Raw genomic sequence first — 15,000 nt, forward strand, 5'->3', positions numbered from 1 at the left:
CCATCCTTCCTAGTTCAGGATGTAACATCCCTGCTCTAGGTTAGGTTTTGGAGGGGTTAGTTCTGTTCCTTGCTGAAACGATACCCATGCACCGTTTTCAGACAAGCTGCCTTACCTTAGGCTAGGGAGTGTCCTCCCTTCCTCAGTGGCCGCTCTGGTACAGATCCCCCTCCACGGAAGACCCTTCTCTTCTCCCCTCCCCACCTATCTCTTGTATGGCCTAGCCTATACTTAGGTTAGTCTATACCCATCTGTCCCCTGTCCTACAACTCCTCCTTAGGGTGGAGTGATAGGGCTACCTTGAGCTCCTGTGTGCAGTCCGCTCTGGTACATATACCCTTCATAGTGTCCTATGGGGTTAGCCACTGGATGCGTTCTGTCTGCAGGGGCTTCCCCCCCGCTCTTGGGTGTCCCCTAGCCCTCCCTTGGGCTACCTTAGCTCCCGGTCCTCTGCGGCCCCTGCTTCTGGGTGATAGGGTCAGCCTCTATCATGGGTACACCCACTCAGGTGGGATGTCTGGGGGTCCGTTGCCGGACCCCTACATCCCTCCTTCTGTCTCTTCACTATCCGGGTGCCAGTCCCTTGCCGCCTCCACTGTCGGTAATACCCACCTCCTACCTTGGTGACTTATCCCTTAACCTCTGGGCCGCCAGTCCTCCGTGTGCCGGGGGACTGCCGCCTGCCGCCGGCTTCCAGCCGATGGCTCTCCCTCCTTCCTCATAGCTTGGTCGTCCGTCCGCCGGCCGGCCCCCGGAGTGCCGGTATCCGCCGCCGGCAGTCTGGTTCTGCTATAACCATCCTTGTTCCTGTCACCAAGCCGGCAACCTCCGGCTGCCGGAGCCGCCGCTCCCTCCTCCGGCGTTCCGCCGCTGTGCCGGCGGCCGCCACCCTGGTATTACTCCTGACTTCTATATTGTCTTCCCTAATGCCAGAAACTCTGCTGGAGCGGCCTCCGGCGTGCCGGCGGTCTGCCGGAGCCTTCCGGAGGCGTCAAGGCGACTTGCACCCCCTTCTACTAGCTATCATCTGATATTGATAGCCCTACACTGCAACCAGATGACTTGTTTACGTAAATGGATCGGTATCTTATTACCGTTCTATTGGTAATCATGCTGTCTTCTTGCATATCACAGATTTCCAGCATGCTGTGTGTATCTTAGCACGGCTGGTTGCCGGAAACCGTTACCCTATGGGATCTTTTAGTCCCCTATTCTGGAACTGATTGGCCTCAGTCCCAACCTTATATCCTTGACAATTCCCAATAGAATTCTATCTGCCCTACGGACTTTCTATATTGAATTCTATCCTGTGCCTTCGGTCACTTCAGATTGTCCACGGATGAAGGTTACGGAAACCAGCCGGGCGGGATGCACGGAGTATGTACCTATCCTATCTCAGCCCTTCCTCTGTGCATCACACCTTTTGTCAAGTTAAAATTAATGATTAATATTAACTTTAGTTTAAGAGTCATTCTTATGACCCCCCCCATACTCATATTCTCTTTCTTTTACAGGAGGAGCAGATGAAATGTGATCACGACTTCTGTGCCGTGAAACGCCCGCACTTCTACGGGCATACGGCGTGTAGGACCCACGCCCCTTGTGCCAACAAGAAAGGGGATTTGAAGTTCTGGGACCCGCAGAACTGTATGGTCTGCCAGGATCGCCTAGTCGATGCCTTTCATAACCCTCCCTCAGCGGAGGTCAGGGACACTTCTCGGGATAAGCTACGCAAGTGGGTGCGTGGCTTCCAGAAGAACGCCACTGGACCATACCTGGCCACTGAAGAAATGAGGTCCCTTCTGTTCCCAAAGGCCTCCCCTGATTCTGTGGTGCCCAAAGAACTGATCCCCATCGTCCAGATCACGGTGGAACCAGATGTAGTCATGGCCCAGTCCATGCACGAGTGCCACCTGGATTCCGAGAATGACGAACATATGTCGGATATCTCGGAGGGCACGGAGAAGACCCTTATGGCCCAAGGTGCGGAAGATGAAGAGGAGCAGGAGGTCGCTCCGCCTTCCATCACCGCCCCTACTCCTACACCGACGGAAGTGTCTCTCCCGTCTACCTCCGCTACCCCGGAACCCATTCCATCCGCCCAAGAGATGTTCCGGATGATTAAAGCCATTATGGACGACAGGCTTAAAGAAACTCACGAGTTCATCAGGTCCATGAAGGGGTCCAAAGAACCGAAGAAGATCTCGGTTAAGGATCTCCCTGCATGCTCACATGCTAACCCCTGGAGGTATGCCGAGCATATGGTTATCGCGACCGGCAGGATCTTTATCAGCGATAAGATTGGCACGGTCCCCCTGGAAGATGTGGAGTTCTTCCCGAACTTTGAGGCTTACCCGGACTGTTACGTCCGGCTTCGTTCTGAACCTGCCTCTAAAGAAGAGACCGAACCCAAGGAGGAGATAGTGTTCGATCTCTCGAAGGCCCAGGCTATGCTAGCCACCGCATTTAAAAGTAGGGGTTTTACCTGCTCTAACCTTCCGGCCCTGAGCAAGAAGCACCCTACTTACGTCGCACCCGACGATGCAGTCCTTCCCTTCATGGAAAAGGCCTTCGCTGCATGCCACAAGGCTGTGGAAGAAGGAAAACTCTGCCCTGCACTGGAGGAGTGCAGACCCTTCTCCATAGTAACTCCCCCCGACGCTCGACACTGGAAGGATATCCAGCATACATTCGTGGTGGGAAAGCTAGATCCTGACGTAGCCGGACGTCAGTTTAACGAAGACCTCCCGAAACTCAACGACCACCTCCTTCGTCGGGAACAAGATACGAAGGAAAGGCTTGCAGCATCCATGTCCCACCAGGTACAACTTGATATCATGGCTGGTGACACCAGAGTCCCAGACCACTACATGGTACTCGCCAAATCCCACATGGCAACTCTGGTGAAGGATTTGTACCACTTAATGAAGGCTCGGAGAGCCTGTCGAGAATTCGTGTTCTCAGGTGCCACTGTGAAACACGAACCCCGGAGGCTGATTTCCTCCAACATCTGGGGTAAGCACCTCTTTCCCTCTGACCTCGTGAAAGAGATCACCGACAAGGCCGCCACGGAGAACAGGAACCTTCTCCACAGGTGGGGCATGTCGAAGAAGAGGAAATCCTCTCAGGACGACGGACCTCAACCTAAGAGGAAATCCTCCAAGCAGAAACCCCAGCAATGTCAACAGAGACGGCAGTTTCCGGGACCCGCTACTCCCCAAGTGGCAGCTCAGCCACAGCAGACCTTTCAGCTGGTCACCCAACCGGTCTTGTCACAGTCGCCGGTTTTCACCCCTGCTTTCGAGCAACAGACGACTACCTTTCGTCCCAAAGGTAGAGGCTCAAACAGAGGTGCAGGCAGAGAAGCATCTCGCCGTCCCTCCAGAGTCAGAGGAGGAAGGGGAGCTAGCGTCCGAGGCAGTAAACCCTCGGGACACCAGAAGCAATGAAGTGCTTCCGGTGGGAGGAAGACTCCGCCAATTCCAGGATCGTTGGACCTTCGATCCCTGGGCGCACAGCATCGTCAAGAAGGGTCTAGGCTGGAGTTGGACTCAACCACCCCCAACCTTCCAGCAATTCTTCCAACAATCAACCCCCCTTCTGGAAGAATATGTCCTAGATCTCTTGAACAAGAAGGTGATAAGGAGGGTAAAGTCCACCAGGTTCCAAGGGAGACTGTTTTGCGTCCCCAAGAAAGACTCCGACAAACTCAGAGTCATTCTGGACTTATCCCCCCTCAACAAGTTCATAGCGAACGACAAGTTCAAGATGCTGACTCTTCAACAGATAAGGACCCTTCTGCCTCGAGGTTCTTACACGGTCTCCATAGACCTGGCGGATGCCTACTGGCACGTTCCAATGAACCATCACGCTTCCTCCTACCTAGGATTTCGACTCCAAAGGAAAAGCTATGCCTTCAGGGCCATGCCCTTCGGCCTCAATGTGGCCCCTCGGATCTTCACAAAGCTGGCGGACGCCATAGTACAACAGCTCCGCCTCCGAGACGTCCAGGTGATGGCCTACCTCGACGATTGGCTAGTCTGGGCTTCATCGCCCGAGGATTGTTTAAAATCCTGCAGCAAAGTCACCCAGTACCTAGAACACCTGGGATTCAAGATAAACGTGAAGAAATCTCACCTCTCTCCAGCTCAGAAGTTCCAATGGTTAGGAATCCAGTGGAACCTTCAGTCACACCGCCTTTCCATCCCCCAGAAGAAAAGGAAGGAAATAGCAGGGTCTGTCAAGCGACTACTGAAATCCAAGCGGATCTCAAGACGCCAGCAGGAACGAGTTCTAGGCTCTCTACAGTTCGCCTCAGTGACAAACCCGGTGCTTCGTGCACAGCTAAAGGATGCCGCGGGAGTCTGGAGACGTTCTGCATCCATCGCTCGAAGAGACCTCAAGAGACGGCTCCCAAACAGACTTCGACTTCTCCTCAAGCCGTGGTCGGAAGCAAAGGCCCTGAAAAGGTCCATTCCTCTTCAACACCCACCTCCATCACTCAACATCCACACGGACGCTTCGCTGGAGGGTTGGGGAGGTCACTCCCACCAAAAACAGGCTCAAGGCACATGGTCTCCCCTATTCAAGACGTTTCACATCAACATCTTGGAGGCCATGGCGGTCCTTCTAACTCTGAAGAAACTCTCCCCGCCTCCCTTGATCCATATTCGTCTAACCCTAGACAACTCGGTGGTAGTTCGATGTCTCAATCGCCAAGGCTCAAGATCGCCCCAGATAAATCAGGTGCTTCTGACAATCTTCCGTCTGGCAGAGAAGAAGAAATGGCACCTGTCTGCAGTTCACCTACAAGGATTCCGCAACGTGACGGCGGACGCTCTATCTCGGACAAGCCCGATAGAGTCGGAATGGTCTCTAGACGCAAGATCATTCTCCTTCATCTCTCACCAAGTCCCAGAACTTCAGATCGATCTCTTCGCAACGAGCGACAACAATCAACTTCCTCGGTATGTGGCCCTGTACGAGGACCCCAAGGCAGAAGCAGTGGACGCCATGTCACTGGACTGGAACAGATGGTCCAAGATCTACCTGTTCCCTCCCACCAACCTTCTGCTGAAAGTCCTCTCCAAGCTGAGAACCTTCAAAGGGACAGCGGCCCTAGTGGCTCCCAAGTGGCCCCAGAGCAACTGGTACCCCCTGGTCCTGGAGCTGCAGCCCACGCTGATCCCTCTCCCGGGCCCAGTTCTCTCCCAACAAGTACAGAAGTCGACTGTCTTCGCTTCATCATCGAAAATCAAGGACCTTCATCTCATGATTTTCTCTCCCTAGCCGCAAAGAAGAGGTTTGGGATCTCGAAGAAAAGTCTAGACTTCCTCGAGGAATACAAGACCGAATCCACAAGACGGCAATACGAATCATCTTGGAAAAAATGGGTCTCATTCGTCAAGGCAAAAAATCCTAAGGAAATCACCGTTGATTTCTGCATGTCCTTCTTTATTCACCTTCATGGACAGGGATTAGCAGCCAATACGATCTCTACTTGCAAATCGGCCTTGACTAGACCACTGTTGTATGCCTTCCAAATTGATCTGTCCAGCGACATCTTCAATAAACTGCCGAAAGCATGCGCTCGTCTACGCCCAGCACTCCCACCGAAACCGATCTCCTGGTCATTGGACAAGGTGCTCCAATTCGCCTCCAACTTGGATAATGATTCATGCCCTCTCAAGGATCTGACTCAGAAAGTTATATTTCTCTTTGCTCTTGCTTCAGGAGCCCGAGTCAGCGAAATAGTGGCATTATCAAGAGAAGAGGGTCACATCCTGTTTACTGATTCAGGAGACATTACCCTCTCCCCGGATCCGACGTTTCTCGCCAAAAACGAATTACCCACCAAAAGATGGGGCCCCTGGAGAATATGCCCCCTGAAGGAAGATGCCTCTCTATGGCCAGTAGAGAGCCTCAAGGTCTATCTTCGCAGAACTTCGAACTTTGGTGGAGGCCAACTCTTCAAAGGAGAAACATCGGGCAGCGACCTGTGACTGAAACAACTAAGAGCGAAAATCACCTACTTCATTCGCAGAGCGGATCCTGACAGTACACCCGCCGGTCACGATCCTAGAAAAGTTGCATCGTCTCTGAATTTCTTTCAGAGTATGGACTTCGAAAGCCTTAAAAGCTTCACAGGCTGGAAGTCCTCGCGTGTTTTCTTCAAACATTATGCGAAACAAGTGCACGAAGTCAAACATTTTGTGGTAGCCGCAGGTAGTGTTATGAAACCTGCACCTAACTCTGCATAGAACAGCGAGTTACTTGGGACTCTAACTCTTCGGGTGCCTATGTTGACCCTCGAGTGATACGTAGTGATGTCGAAAACACTTAGTGCTTTCTTATAACTGTTCTTATCCCAGGTGAAATGTCATAGTCGTCACACAAGTGCCGCATGCCTAGAGCATGATGTGTTTTAATTAAAGACTGACGTTCCTCGAGAACGAGTGCCTACTAATAAATTTGAAATTCCCTTTCAGATTCAAGAGCAAGTCTTTATTACTATGTACATTATAATTTACTGTAAATTAACTTTACTTATTACTGCAATTCATTTAATTTTCTGCAATTGTGAAATAAAATTCTTATTTTATTACTTGTGCGTCTCAATCCGCTCCTACTTATACTATGAAATACATGCCTGTCATAGTTTTATTATCCCCTTCCTTATGGTTCATGGAGATACTGAGGTCCTAACCCTTATTATATATTCACCTTTGCAATGTAATATTCCAATACGAATACTTACTCTTCATACCCTAGAGACGAAACTATCCTTCTCTACATACAGTGTCCAACCACCACTTGTCTGCCTTCGAGAATGTTCCGATACGAATGCCAACCATTCAGTCTCGTCTCCAAGTTCTTCAGGTTCTTCTAGCAAGGTGAATAGCCCTTCGATAACCACTTTGATCTCGGCATGGCCCGTGGGAACTTCACTGCCAAGGGGGGCAGGAAGGTTCTTCCCTACGGTTCTTTTATTAAGATTACTATGCTACCTTGTTCAAAGCCTTTGGCACTTACCCAATAGGGGAAAATCTACCACGATACATTGATTCTCTGGTATTCTTCCATCAGGACGCCATGGCTTGAGCCCAAAAAACGGATTTTGAGTGAAGCGAAAAATCTATTTTTGGGTGAGATAGCCATGGCGTCCTGATGGACCCTCCCTGCTACTTCGTCCAGTTTTTAGGTCCCACCCTGCTCTGCTGTATCATGGTGATCGGCAAGCAACTGGCTTCAGGATGAGGACGGACGTGACGTCATTTAGCAATGGCGCCCGTTTGTTTACGTCTCGAGTACCAAAAGTAGCCACGAACGAGATTAGCTGTGGAACGGCTCCCAGCTATTCTCCGCCCCTACACACCGAAGTGTTAACTCTGTTTGGGGTGTAGATAGCTATGTGGCGCGTTAATACATGCGTCCCCTGTTGATATACGATGTCTTAAAAGGGAAACCTTTAGGATACTCGCTCCAGAAGTTAGAATTCTGTGATAACCTGTGGTTAAATTCTCTGGGAATATCTTAGTAGTTATATACCCAAGGAAGCTACCAAAAAGGAACCTTCCATCAGGACGCCATGGCTATCTCACCCAAAAATAGATTTTTCGCTTCGCTCAAAATCCGTTTACTTTGCCATCTACCTTAACTGCTTTATCTTCATCTAAGAACTCATAAATTTCTAAAAAATATTCAGGCAGTTGGGTAAGACATGACCTACTAGACCTGAAACCATGTTGATGCATGGTCGAAAGGTTGTTGGTAAGAAGGTGCTCGACTCCAGCATTCTTAACTATCTTCTCCATCGCCTTACTAACTACTGAAGTTAAGTTTACCGGTCTAAAGTTCAATGGTTCACTTTTATTACCTTTCTTATATATAGGGGTGACATACGTTGTCATCCAACTACCAGGAACAATGCCAGTGTCCCAAGATTCCCTTAAAAGTTTGTACATGGGAGCTACAAAGATATCTGCAGTTTCACAAAGATGTTTGGATAAAAACCATCAAGTCTAGGTGAAGATTCAATTTTTAATTTACTTAGAATCTCATGAACATCACTGACACTGAGATTGATGTCTTCGAATAACTCGCCTTCAAAACTAAATTCTGGTGTAGGCACTGGACCGTCTCCTTCATTAAAAAAAAAAAACCGAGTGGAATGAAGCATTTAACGTTTCTGCTGTTTCTTTAAGATTCAAGGTTTTTTTTTCCACTCTACTTACTGTTTTTTTTAATTGTTGTGTGGCTTCGCATATAAGCATAAAATAATTTAAAATCTCATTGTTCAATTTCATCAGCTAGATTCATTTCATAAACCAGTTTTGCTTCTCTTTTAATTTTGACTGAATCATTCCTGGATCTAGCGTAAATTGCATAATTCTCGGGACTTGTTTTTGACGTATTTCTCTCACTTCTCCCCTTTCTGATGTCTAGCACTGGCAGCGTCCCTATTCATCCATTTTTGGTTAGACGAAGATCCCGCCTGGGGTAGTGCTATTGGAATATTATTTTCAGTGGTTGTAATGTATAATTACATCAATATATTCCATTTGACTTCAACATTTCCATGATCAGATGTCTGCCAATTGAATGCCTAGAGAAATTCGTTAATCTTGTAATTTCCTTTTAAAATACAATTTTTTTTTTCAAATTCAACCTCGCAATAACCTTCGAGTGGGAAGTCAAAAACTAAAACTGCATGATCACTCTTTGCTATTGAAGCATCATATATAATTTAATCTATTTCTAATTGTTTTTTTGTTAAGACTAAATCTAAAGTCGAAAGCATCTCTACACCCCTTGCCATGCGAATTCTAGAACATGCTGAAAAAGAAAGGAATCTTGACAACAGTCAAAGAATTTACTCTCCACCCTATTAAGTAGATTTGCAGCACCAGTGTCAACAAAACAATTTATCCATAATATTTTTGGAAAATTGAAATCACCACAGATCAAGTATTAATTAGCATATGACTCGGACAAGAAAGTTATAGTGTCATTTACTCCACGATTTACCCATTCATCTGAGTCATGAGGACGGTATATGCATCTAGCTAACAATTTCTTATAATATTTGACTACACAAGCAACAGTTTCAGTTCCATAAGAATTGTTTGGAAATTTTTTTCTGAGGGAATACTATTATGAACTAAAATACACACTCCTCCTCCTCCTCTGTTGCGAGATACCCAATCTTTTCTATTTACATTATAGGAGGGCAATCTAAAATACTCCGAGGACAGATCGGAAGGAAACCACTTTGTTTCAGTTATCATGATATTAGGTTTTTCCTTATTTTTATATTCATTAAAAACATCAGCTTTATTAGAAATACCATCTAAATTAGAATAGATACACTCAAGTTTGTTTAGGTGACTGGTGCTATCTTTCATAATCTTATAATCTACTCGCACGTTTGCTCCTCACCTGCTGCTTGCTCTCTCTTCTTCACTTTCAATACCTTACCTAGTCTGACTATCCAAATAAATTTCCGTGTTTCCTGCTCTGAGAGGTCTAAAGTTTCTTTTCTGCTTCAGCTTTTTGTTCCTTATATTGATTTCTCTCTGTAGCTGACCTGTTAGGATGCACTTTGATTCCATGAAGCTTATGTGTAGCATCCATTGATTCCAATATGTGTCTTGTTTCCTTTCTAAGAAATTTAAATTTGTCTTCTGCCTATCTAAATTCTACACAAGCCAAATTCTTACCTGTTACTGACGCTGGTTTAGTTGTCCACTTATTTGAGTAAACATTTCTATGTGGGTTGAAGTCATCATCAATGTCAGCTTCTTTGGCAATTTCTTTAATTACCTTTAAGGCAGTGGTACTCTCCTTTATGTTTTCAATCATAAGTCTATTGGCTCTTCTATCAGTGTCCAAGAGATCCAATTTTGTCCTAATTTCACTTTCTTTAATATCTTTTCTTATTACATTTTGGACGTCTAAGAGTGTTTTCAAATTTCACCAAAAGATCAGTTTTATTTTTCTTCATATTGCTTTCAACATCTGTAATCCTATATTTGACAGTTCATTGATACTTCCAAATTGTCAACCTTACCTTTGTACTCGTTAATTTGCGTATTAAGATCATCAATTTGGCTACTTATCAGATTCTGAGTTTCCAAGTGTTTTTTTTTTTTTCATTATTATCTATCATCTAATTAAATATTTTGTCATTTTCTTCATTTATTTCGTGAAACAAATTGCCCATATATTAAATCAAATCTGATTGGTTAGGAGCTGGGGAAACTAAATGTATTTTTTCCATGGATGTAGATAACATTGCAGTAGTTTTCTCGCAACATGCCTTACAAGTGTAGTCTAAATTCTGTTCTTCACGAAGATTTTTAACTTCTCCAGTAACTCCCTCGCAATCAATATAATTCCATTGTTTGCTTGTATCGCACTCAATTTTCTTATTCCCTGTTTCTCTCCCACATAAACAAGTTCCGAAGTCTATTTTTTTTCTTAGTTTTGATCTTACCGCACTGCTAGTAGAAGTGGTTAATATATTTTCGGGAGAGTGGGCGGCAGAAGTTACTGGGATATCTGTTGAACTAGACCTTGTGCTTCTGCTGGAGACGCCATGATGCTTGGCATCATACCACACCCTGACGCTTTGACAGTACTGAGACCTCCTCTGCCAAATCTGTTTGCCAAAGGGAATTAAAAACAGTCCTATCCGATTGACGAAAAGTTAACCTATAATAAATAGCCTTACTTAATGTTTGCTGAGCCAGGTGAGCAGCAAAATTCGCGAAATACGTGGGGAGCAACAGAGCGTTGCTCTTGATGGCTGTGACTTCTTCTTCACTCTGCGAGCAGATTGTGGAATGATCTTCCTAATCAGGCAATTGAATCGGGGGAACTTCAGTAATTGAAGCTTACAGTGAATGTTTTCATGTTGAACAGGTTTACATAATTCTCTCATTATTGTTTACATATAACTATTTTATGATTGTTACTCCGTTATATGTAATTGAATTTATCTATATTATGTTATAGGACCTGTGACAAAGGTTATTTTATTTTAGAATATTAAATGTTAACGTTAAAATGGAAACATTGTAATGAGCTGCTATATGAAGGGTATAGTTTTTTAGAATAATAGCTTCTGGAAATCCCTCGTAATTTGTCAACGTCTTCAGCCTTCTGTATTGTATTATATAGTTTCGCCCTAAACTATCTCAAGTCTTATAGAAAACATCTGTCGGGAAAGCAACTGATCCATCAATTACAGAAACTTGTTTCATCCATCACTGAGTGCATTTGTGAAGACATTTCTGTGACACTGTTGTGACGTGCACCGCACGTGTTTCATACACGATCATGCACTGTAATGCTATTGCTTTTTTTTATCTTGCTCTCTCCTTACGCTGGTAAACCTGTTTAAGCTTGCCGATGCATGCATTTCATTGTTTGAATTTTTGTGCCATGTTGTCCTCAACTGTTTGTATGTAAGCTCGTTATCTTGTTGAATAAAAATGCTTGCATTCACCTCGCGTCTCTGTTAGTGCCTAATAGGTACTATGTGACAGACTCTATATACTACTGCAAGAGTTATTGGGTCCTTTGACTGCCAAGACAGTACTACATTGGATTCCTATCTCTAATTAAGACTTATTTTTCTCATGCCTACACATACACCGAATAGTCTGGCCTACTCCTCTGCCCTCATTCACTTGATAATACTGAAATTACCAAACAAATTCTCTTCACTCAAGGGGTTAACGGCTGCAATGTAATTGTTCAATGACTACTTTCCTTTTGGTAAGGATAGAAGAGACTCTTTAGCTATGGTAAGTTGCTCTTCTTGGAGAAGGACACTAAAATCAAACTATTGGTCTGTAGTCTTGGGTAGTGCCATAGCCTCTGTACCATGATCTTCCACTGTCTTGAGTTAAGTTTTCTTGCTTGAAGGCACACTGGGGAACACTATCAGATGTTATTTCTCTTCCTCTTTGTTTTTTCAAGTTTTTATAGTTTATAAATTGAAAGATCTATTTTATTATTGTTACTGTTCTTAAATTGTACATATTTCTCTTATAGTATATTTATTTCCTTATTTACTTTCCTTACTGAGCTATTTTTCCCTGTTAGTGCCCTTGAGCTTATAGCATCCTGCTTTTCCAACTAGGGTTGTAGTTTGGCTAGTAATAGTAATGATAATAATAAAACGCTGCGGATGTTTTCGAGGAATACAGGGAAATCTTGGAAGCTCGGATTTCACCAGGAACTGTGTTCCTGTTTATCATCTTTTATATTTGAACTTTGGTCTGGAAATATTTCTGATTTCATCTTTCGGACGTCACCTGAGTTCAAATATTCGAGAAATTATATCACAGGCCTAGTGTAAATTATTGTCAATAGATGAACTGCCAATATTTTATGAATATTGTAAAATATAAGTATCATTAATCTTAAATATAGTTATTGTTATATGTTGTGCAGATACCTGCTGGGTAGTATTTTCCGCTGTTACTGTTAAGCCATTTTCTGTTCAAAATTAACAAAAAAGGGAATACAAGATTGAAGTAGATTTTACATAATTTATATATTGAAATAGCTGACGGCAATATGCTAATCTTTGATTATTGTTTTACTATCACTTCTCATATATAGTTTATTTATTTCCTTGCTTCTCTCCTCTGGACTGTTTTCCCTGTTTTAGTTTAGCTAATAATAATATATACACTACATATCTATTTACATAAATTTACATTATATATATATATATTTATTTATTGATATTTGTTATAAAAATATTTTTTTTATTTTGAGTGTTTCATCAGAGAAGTATAACTATGGTTTGTCTTGCTTTCCACAAGTGATATACTAAAGTGGTAATTGCAATAGTTCTCTTATTTTTCTTAGGATATTTTGTTTTCGCATATTAAGTTAAATAACGAAGGTGTTAGTAAATGATATCATTATGAAAATAATGATGATAGAAACTTGAAGTACATATATTAACAGAAAATTGTATGTTATAACCTGAATATCTGGGACTGAAATATAGATTAAAATTAATTAGATTAAAATTAGTTTATTTATATTAGTTTTCTCGTATATACTGCGTTTCCTTTCAACATCACATGATATTTTGGTTTGTACTAAAGAATAACAAGTACAGTAGTAACACGTAAAAAAATATATTTATATATTTTTCACTTTTTGTAATTTGTAAAATTTGTAGATTATCAGTTTATGTGAACAGTTAAACATGATAATCTTAACCCAAAAAGTAATAATATCTTTATAAATTATATAACGGAGTTGGCACTTATAGGTTCCATAAACAGAATCGCCCTCATGGTTATTTCACAAATTCTTATACTATGCATCTTTGTTAGCGTTTTGCAAGTATGCCTGATACCAATAACTCTCATCGCGCACGTGCTTGTTAAAAAACGCCTGCATCCGCTTCCAGAGATCGACCTGGGCCACGCATGTTTCCAGGGGTGTGCCTCCCCACTTGAATGTGAATCCCTTTCCCTCATTTCCTTCAGCTAATGGTAAATGAGGCTGATGGCTGGCGTAGCACAGTGGGTCGAAGGGAGGATGCGCTAAATGGCCCAAGCCCTTGTATAGAATAGTCTCGTAATTGGTTTTGTTTGCCTTCCGCATTCTCTCTTCGAATGGGGGAATGCTAGCTTTGAAGCCGCCAGTATCGTCATCTCCACACACCACCATGAAGTTAGTGTCTTCAGCCGCCTCCTCTACTGGTATCATGTGAGGATTGGAGCTGCAGAAGAATGGTTCTAAATCGCAATAAGACATTCCGTCACTGTCGGTCACCAGCGCATTGCCTGGCAAGACCATGCTTGTTATAAATTGCTTTCCTCTATAATAATATTGACTGTAAAATGGGAAAGTAAGTGCGTTAATTCCAATAACTGCCTTCACCTCATCAAAGAGAATGGCCATGTTAAAGCCTATGTCTCCTGATTTGCTGTTGCACACGACGCCACATCTATCAGGTATTACTTGGGGCTGGTTCATCAGGACTTGCATGGCCTCCTCAAAGTATTCGAAATGAATCTCGCTCGGAGTCGGTGGAAGGTCATCATAGTTGAATACTGCAAGTGCTAGACTTGCAATGCCTCTTGATGCTAACATAGCTGCAAAGAAATAACACTTTGAAATAAACTTATATTTACTTTGCATGACTTACTTAAAGAAGACTCAAGAAGCTCACATTGAACTTAGTTACTTAACTCTTCATTAGTTTATTAAAATCTATTTTTCGTACAGAGAGCAGCATAAGTAGAGATTTATTTTTCTAAATGCAATAGGGCAATGCAAATTTACACAAAGTAAATTATATCGTTTCTCATTCTTACTTCTACATTCTGAATTTTTAGATAATAGATGACAGTCAATTCTGGATGTAATATGGAGAGAAGCAAAGATTAAAGAGAAATGCAGGGAGCATTCTTTTGTGCTATCCTGACTCTGTTCAGTATAATATGCACTCTTTTATAGCAACCCAAAGTAAACTACTCCAGAACTGTAGTAGCTGGAGTCAGAAGGTCAGTAAGTCAGTACTGGAAAAATGGAGTAACAAGATGAAAAAGTGTAGTAGATGGCTTATCTTGAGTGCATACTATTAGAAGTAAAGTTTGATAAAGCCATTGTACTATTAGTGATAATAATTTTAACGTGTACTAACCGTTAGGCGTATGTTACTTTTATCACAAGCAAGGTAGCACTTTATGAAAGAGGAAAGTTTATTCTTGAAAGCTTAGTTTCAGATGAAGATTTGTAGATCTATATATGGATATAGTTATAAAACAACAACTTGAAGATACACTGCGGTGGAAGAGATAAGAGTACAGTTTCAGTTGAAGCTGGAAGCTTATTGTACACTCACCTGAACGAAATTCGAAGAGTCCTCCAATAAATCCAAATATGTCAATGACTCCTGGGAAAGGTCCAGGACCTGGGGGCAAATAAAGAGCACCTCGAACTTTTCCATGTCTCACTTCT

General features: G+C 43.2%; 2 protein-coding genes across 3 annotated transcripts in view; one reads left to right on the forward strand and one right to left on the reverse strand.

Moving 5' to 3' along the window:
* Positions 1 to 15,000, forward strand: part of LOC137647110 (probable ATP-dependent DNA helicase HFM1) — a 335,745-nt gene that overhangs the window by 180,713 nt on the left and 140,032 nt on the right. The gene's annotated exons all lie outside the window — the stretch shown is intronic.
* Positions 13,038 to 15,000, reverse strand: part of LOC137647109 (bile acid-CoA:amino acid N-acyltransferase-like) — a 12,164-nt gene continuing 10,201 nt past the window's right edge. Inside the window, exons 3-4 of the mRNA XM_068380340.1 lie at positions 14,885 to 15,000; positions 13,038 to 14,132 (exon numbers count right to left, since the gene is read on the reverse strand). The exon at positions 14,885 to 15,000 is cut by the window's right edge and continues 107 nt beyond it. Of these exons, the coding sequence (XP_068236441.1) occupies positions 13,348 to 14,132; positions 14,885 to 15,000 (901 nt within the window). The 3' untranslated portion in view covers positions 13,038 to 13,347. The remainder of the gene's footprint in view (positions 14,133 to 14,884) is intronic.

Source organism: Palaemon carinicauda, chromosome 9, assembly GCF_036898095.1.
Source record: "Palaemon carinicauda isolate YSFRI2023 chromosome 9, ASM3689809v2, whole genome shotgun sequence".
In the NCBI taxonomy this organism is placed as follows: domain Eukaryota; kingdom Metazoa; phylum Arthropoda; class Malacostraca; order Decapoda; family Palaemonidae; genus Palaemon; species Palaemon carinicauda.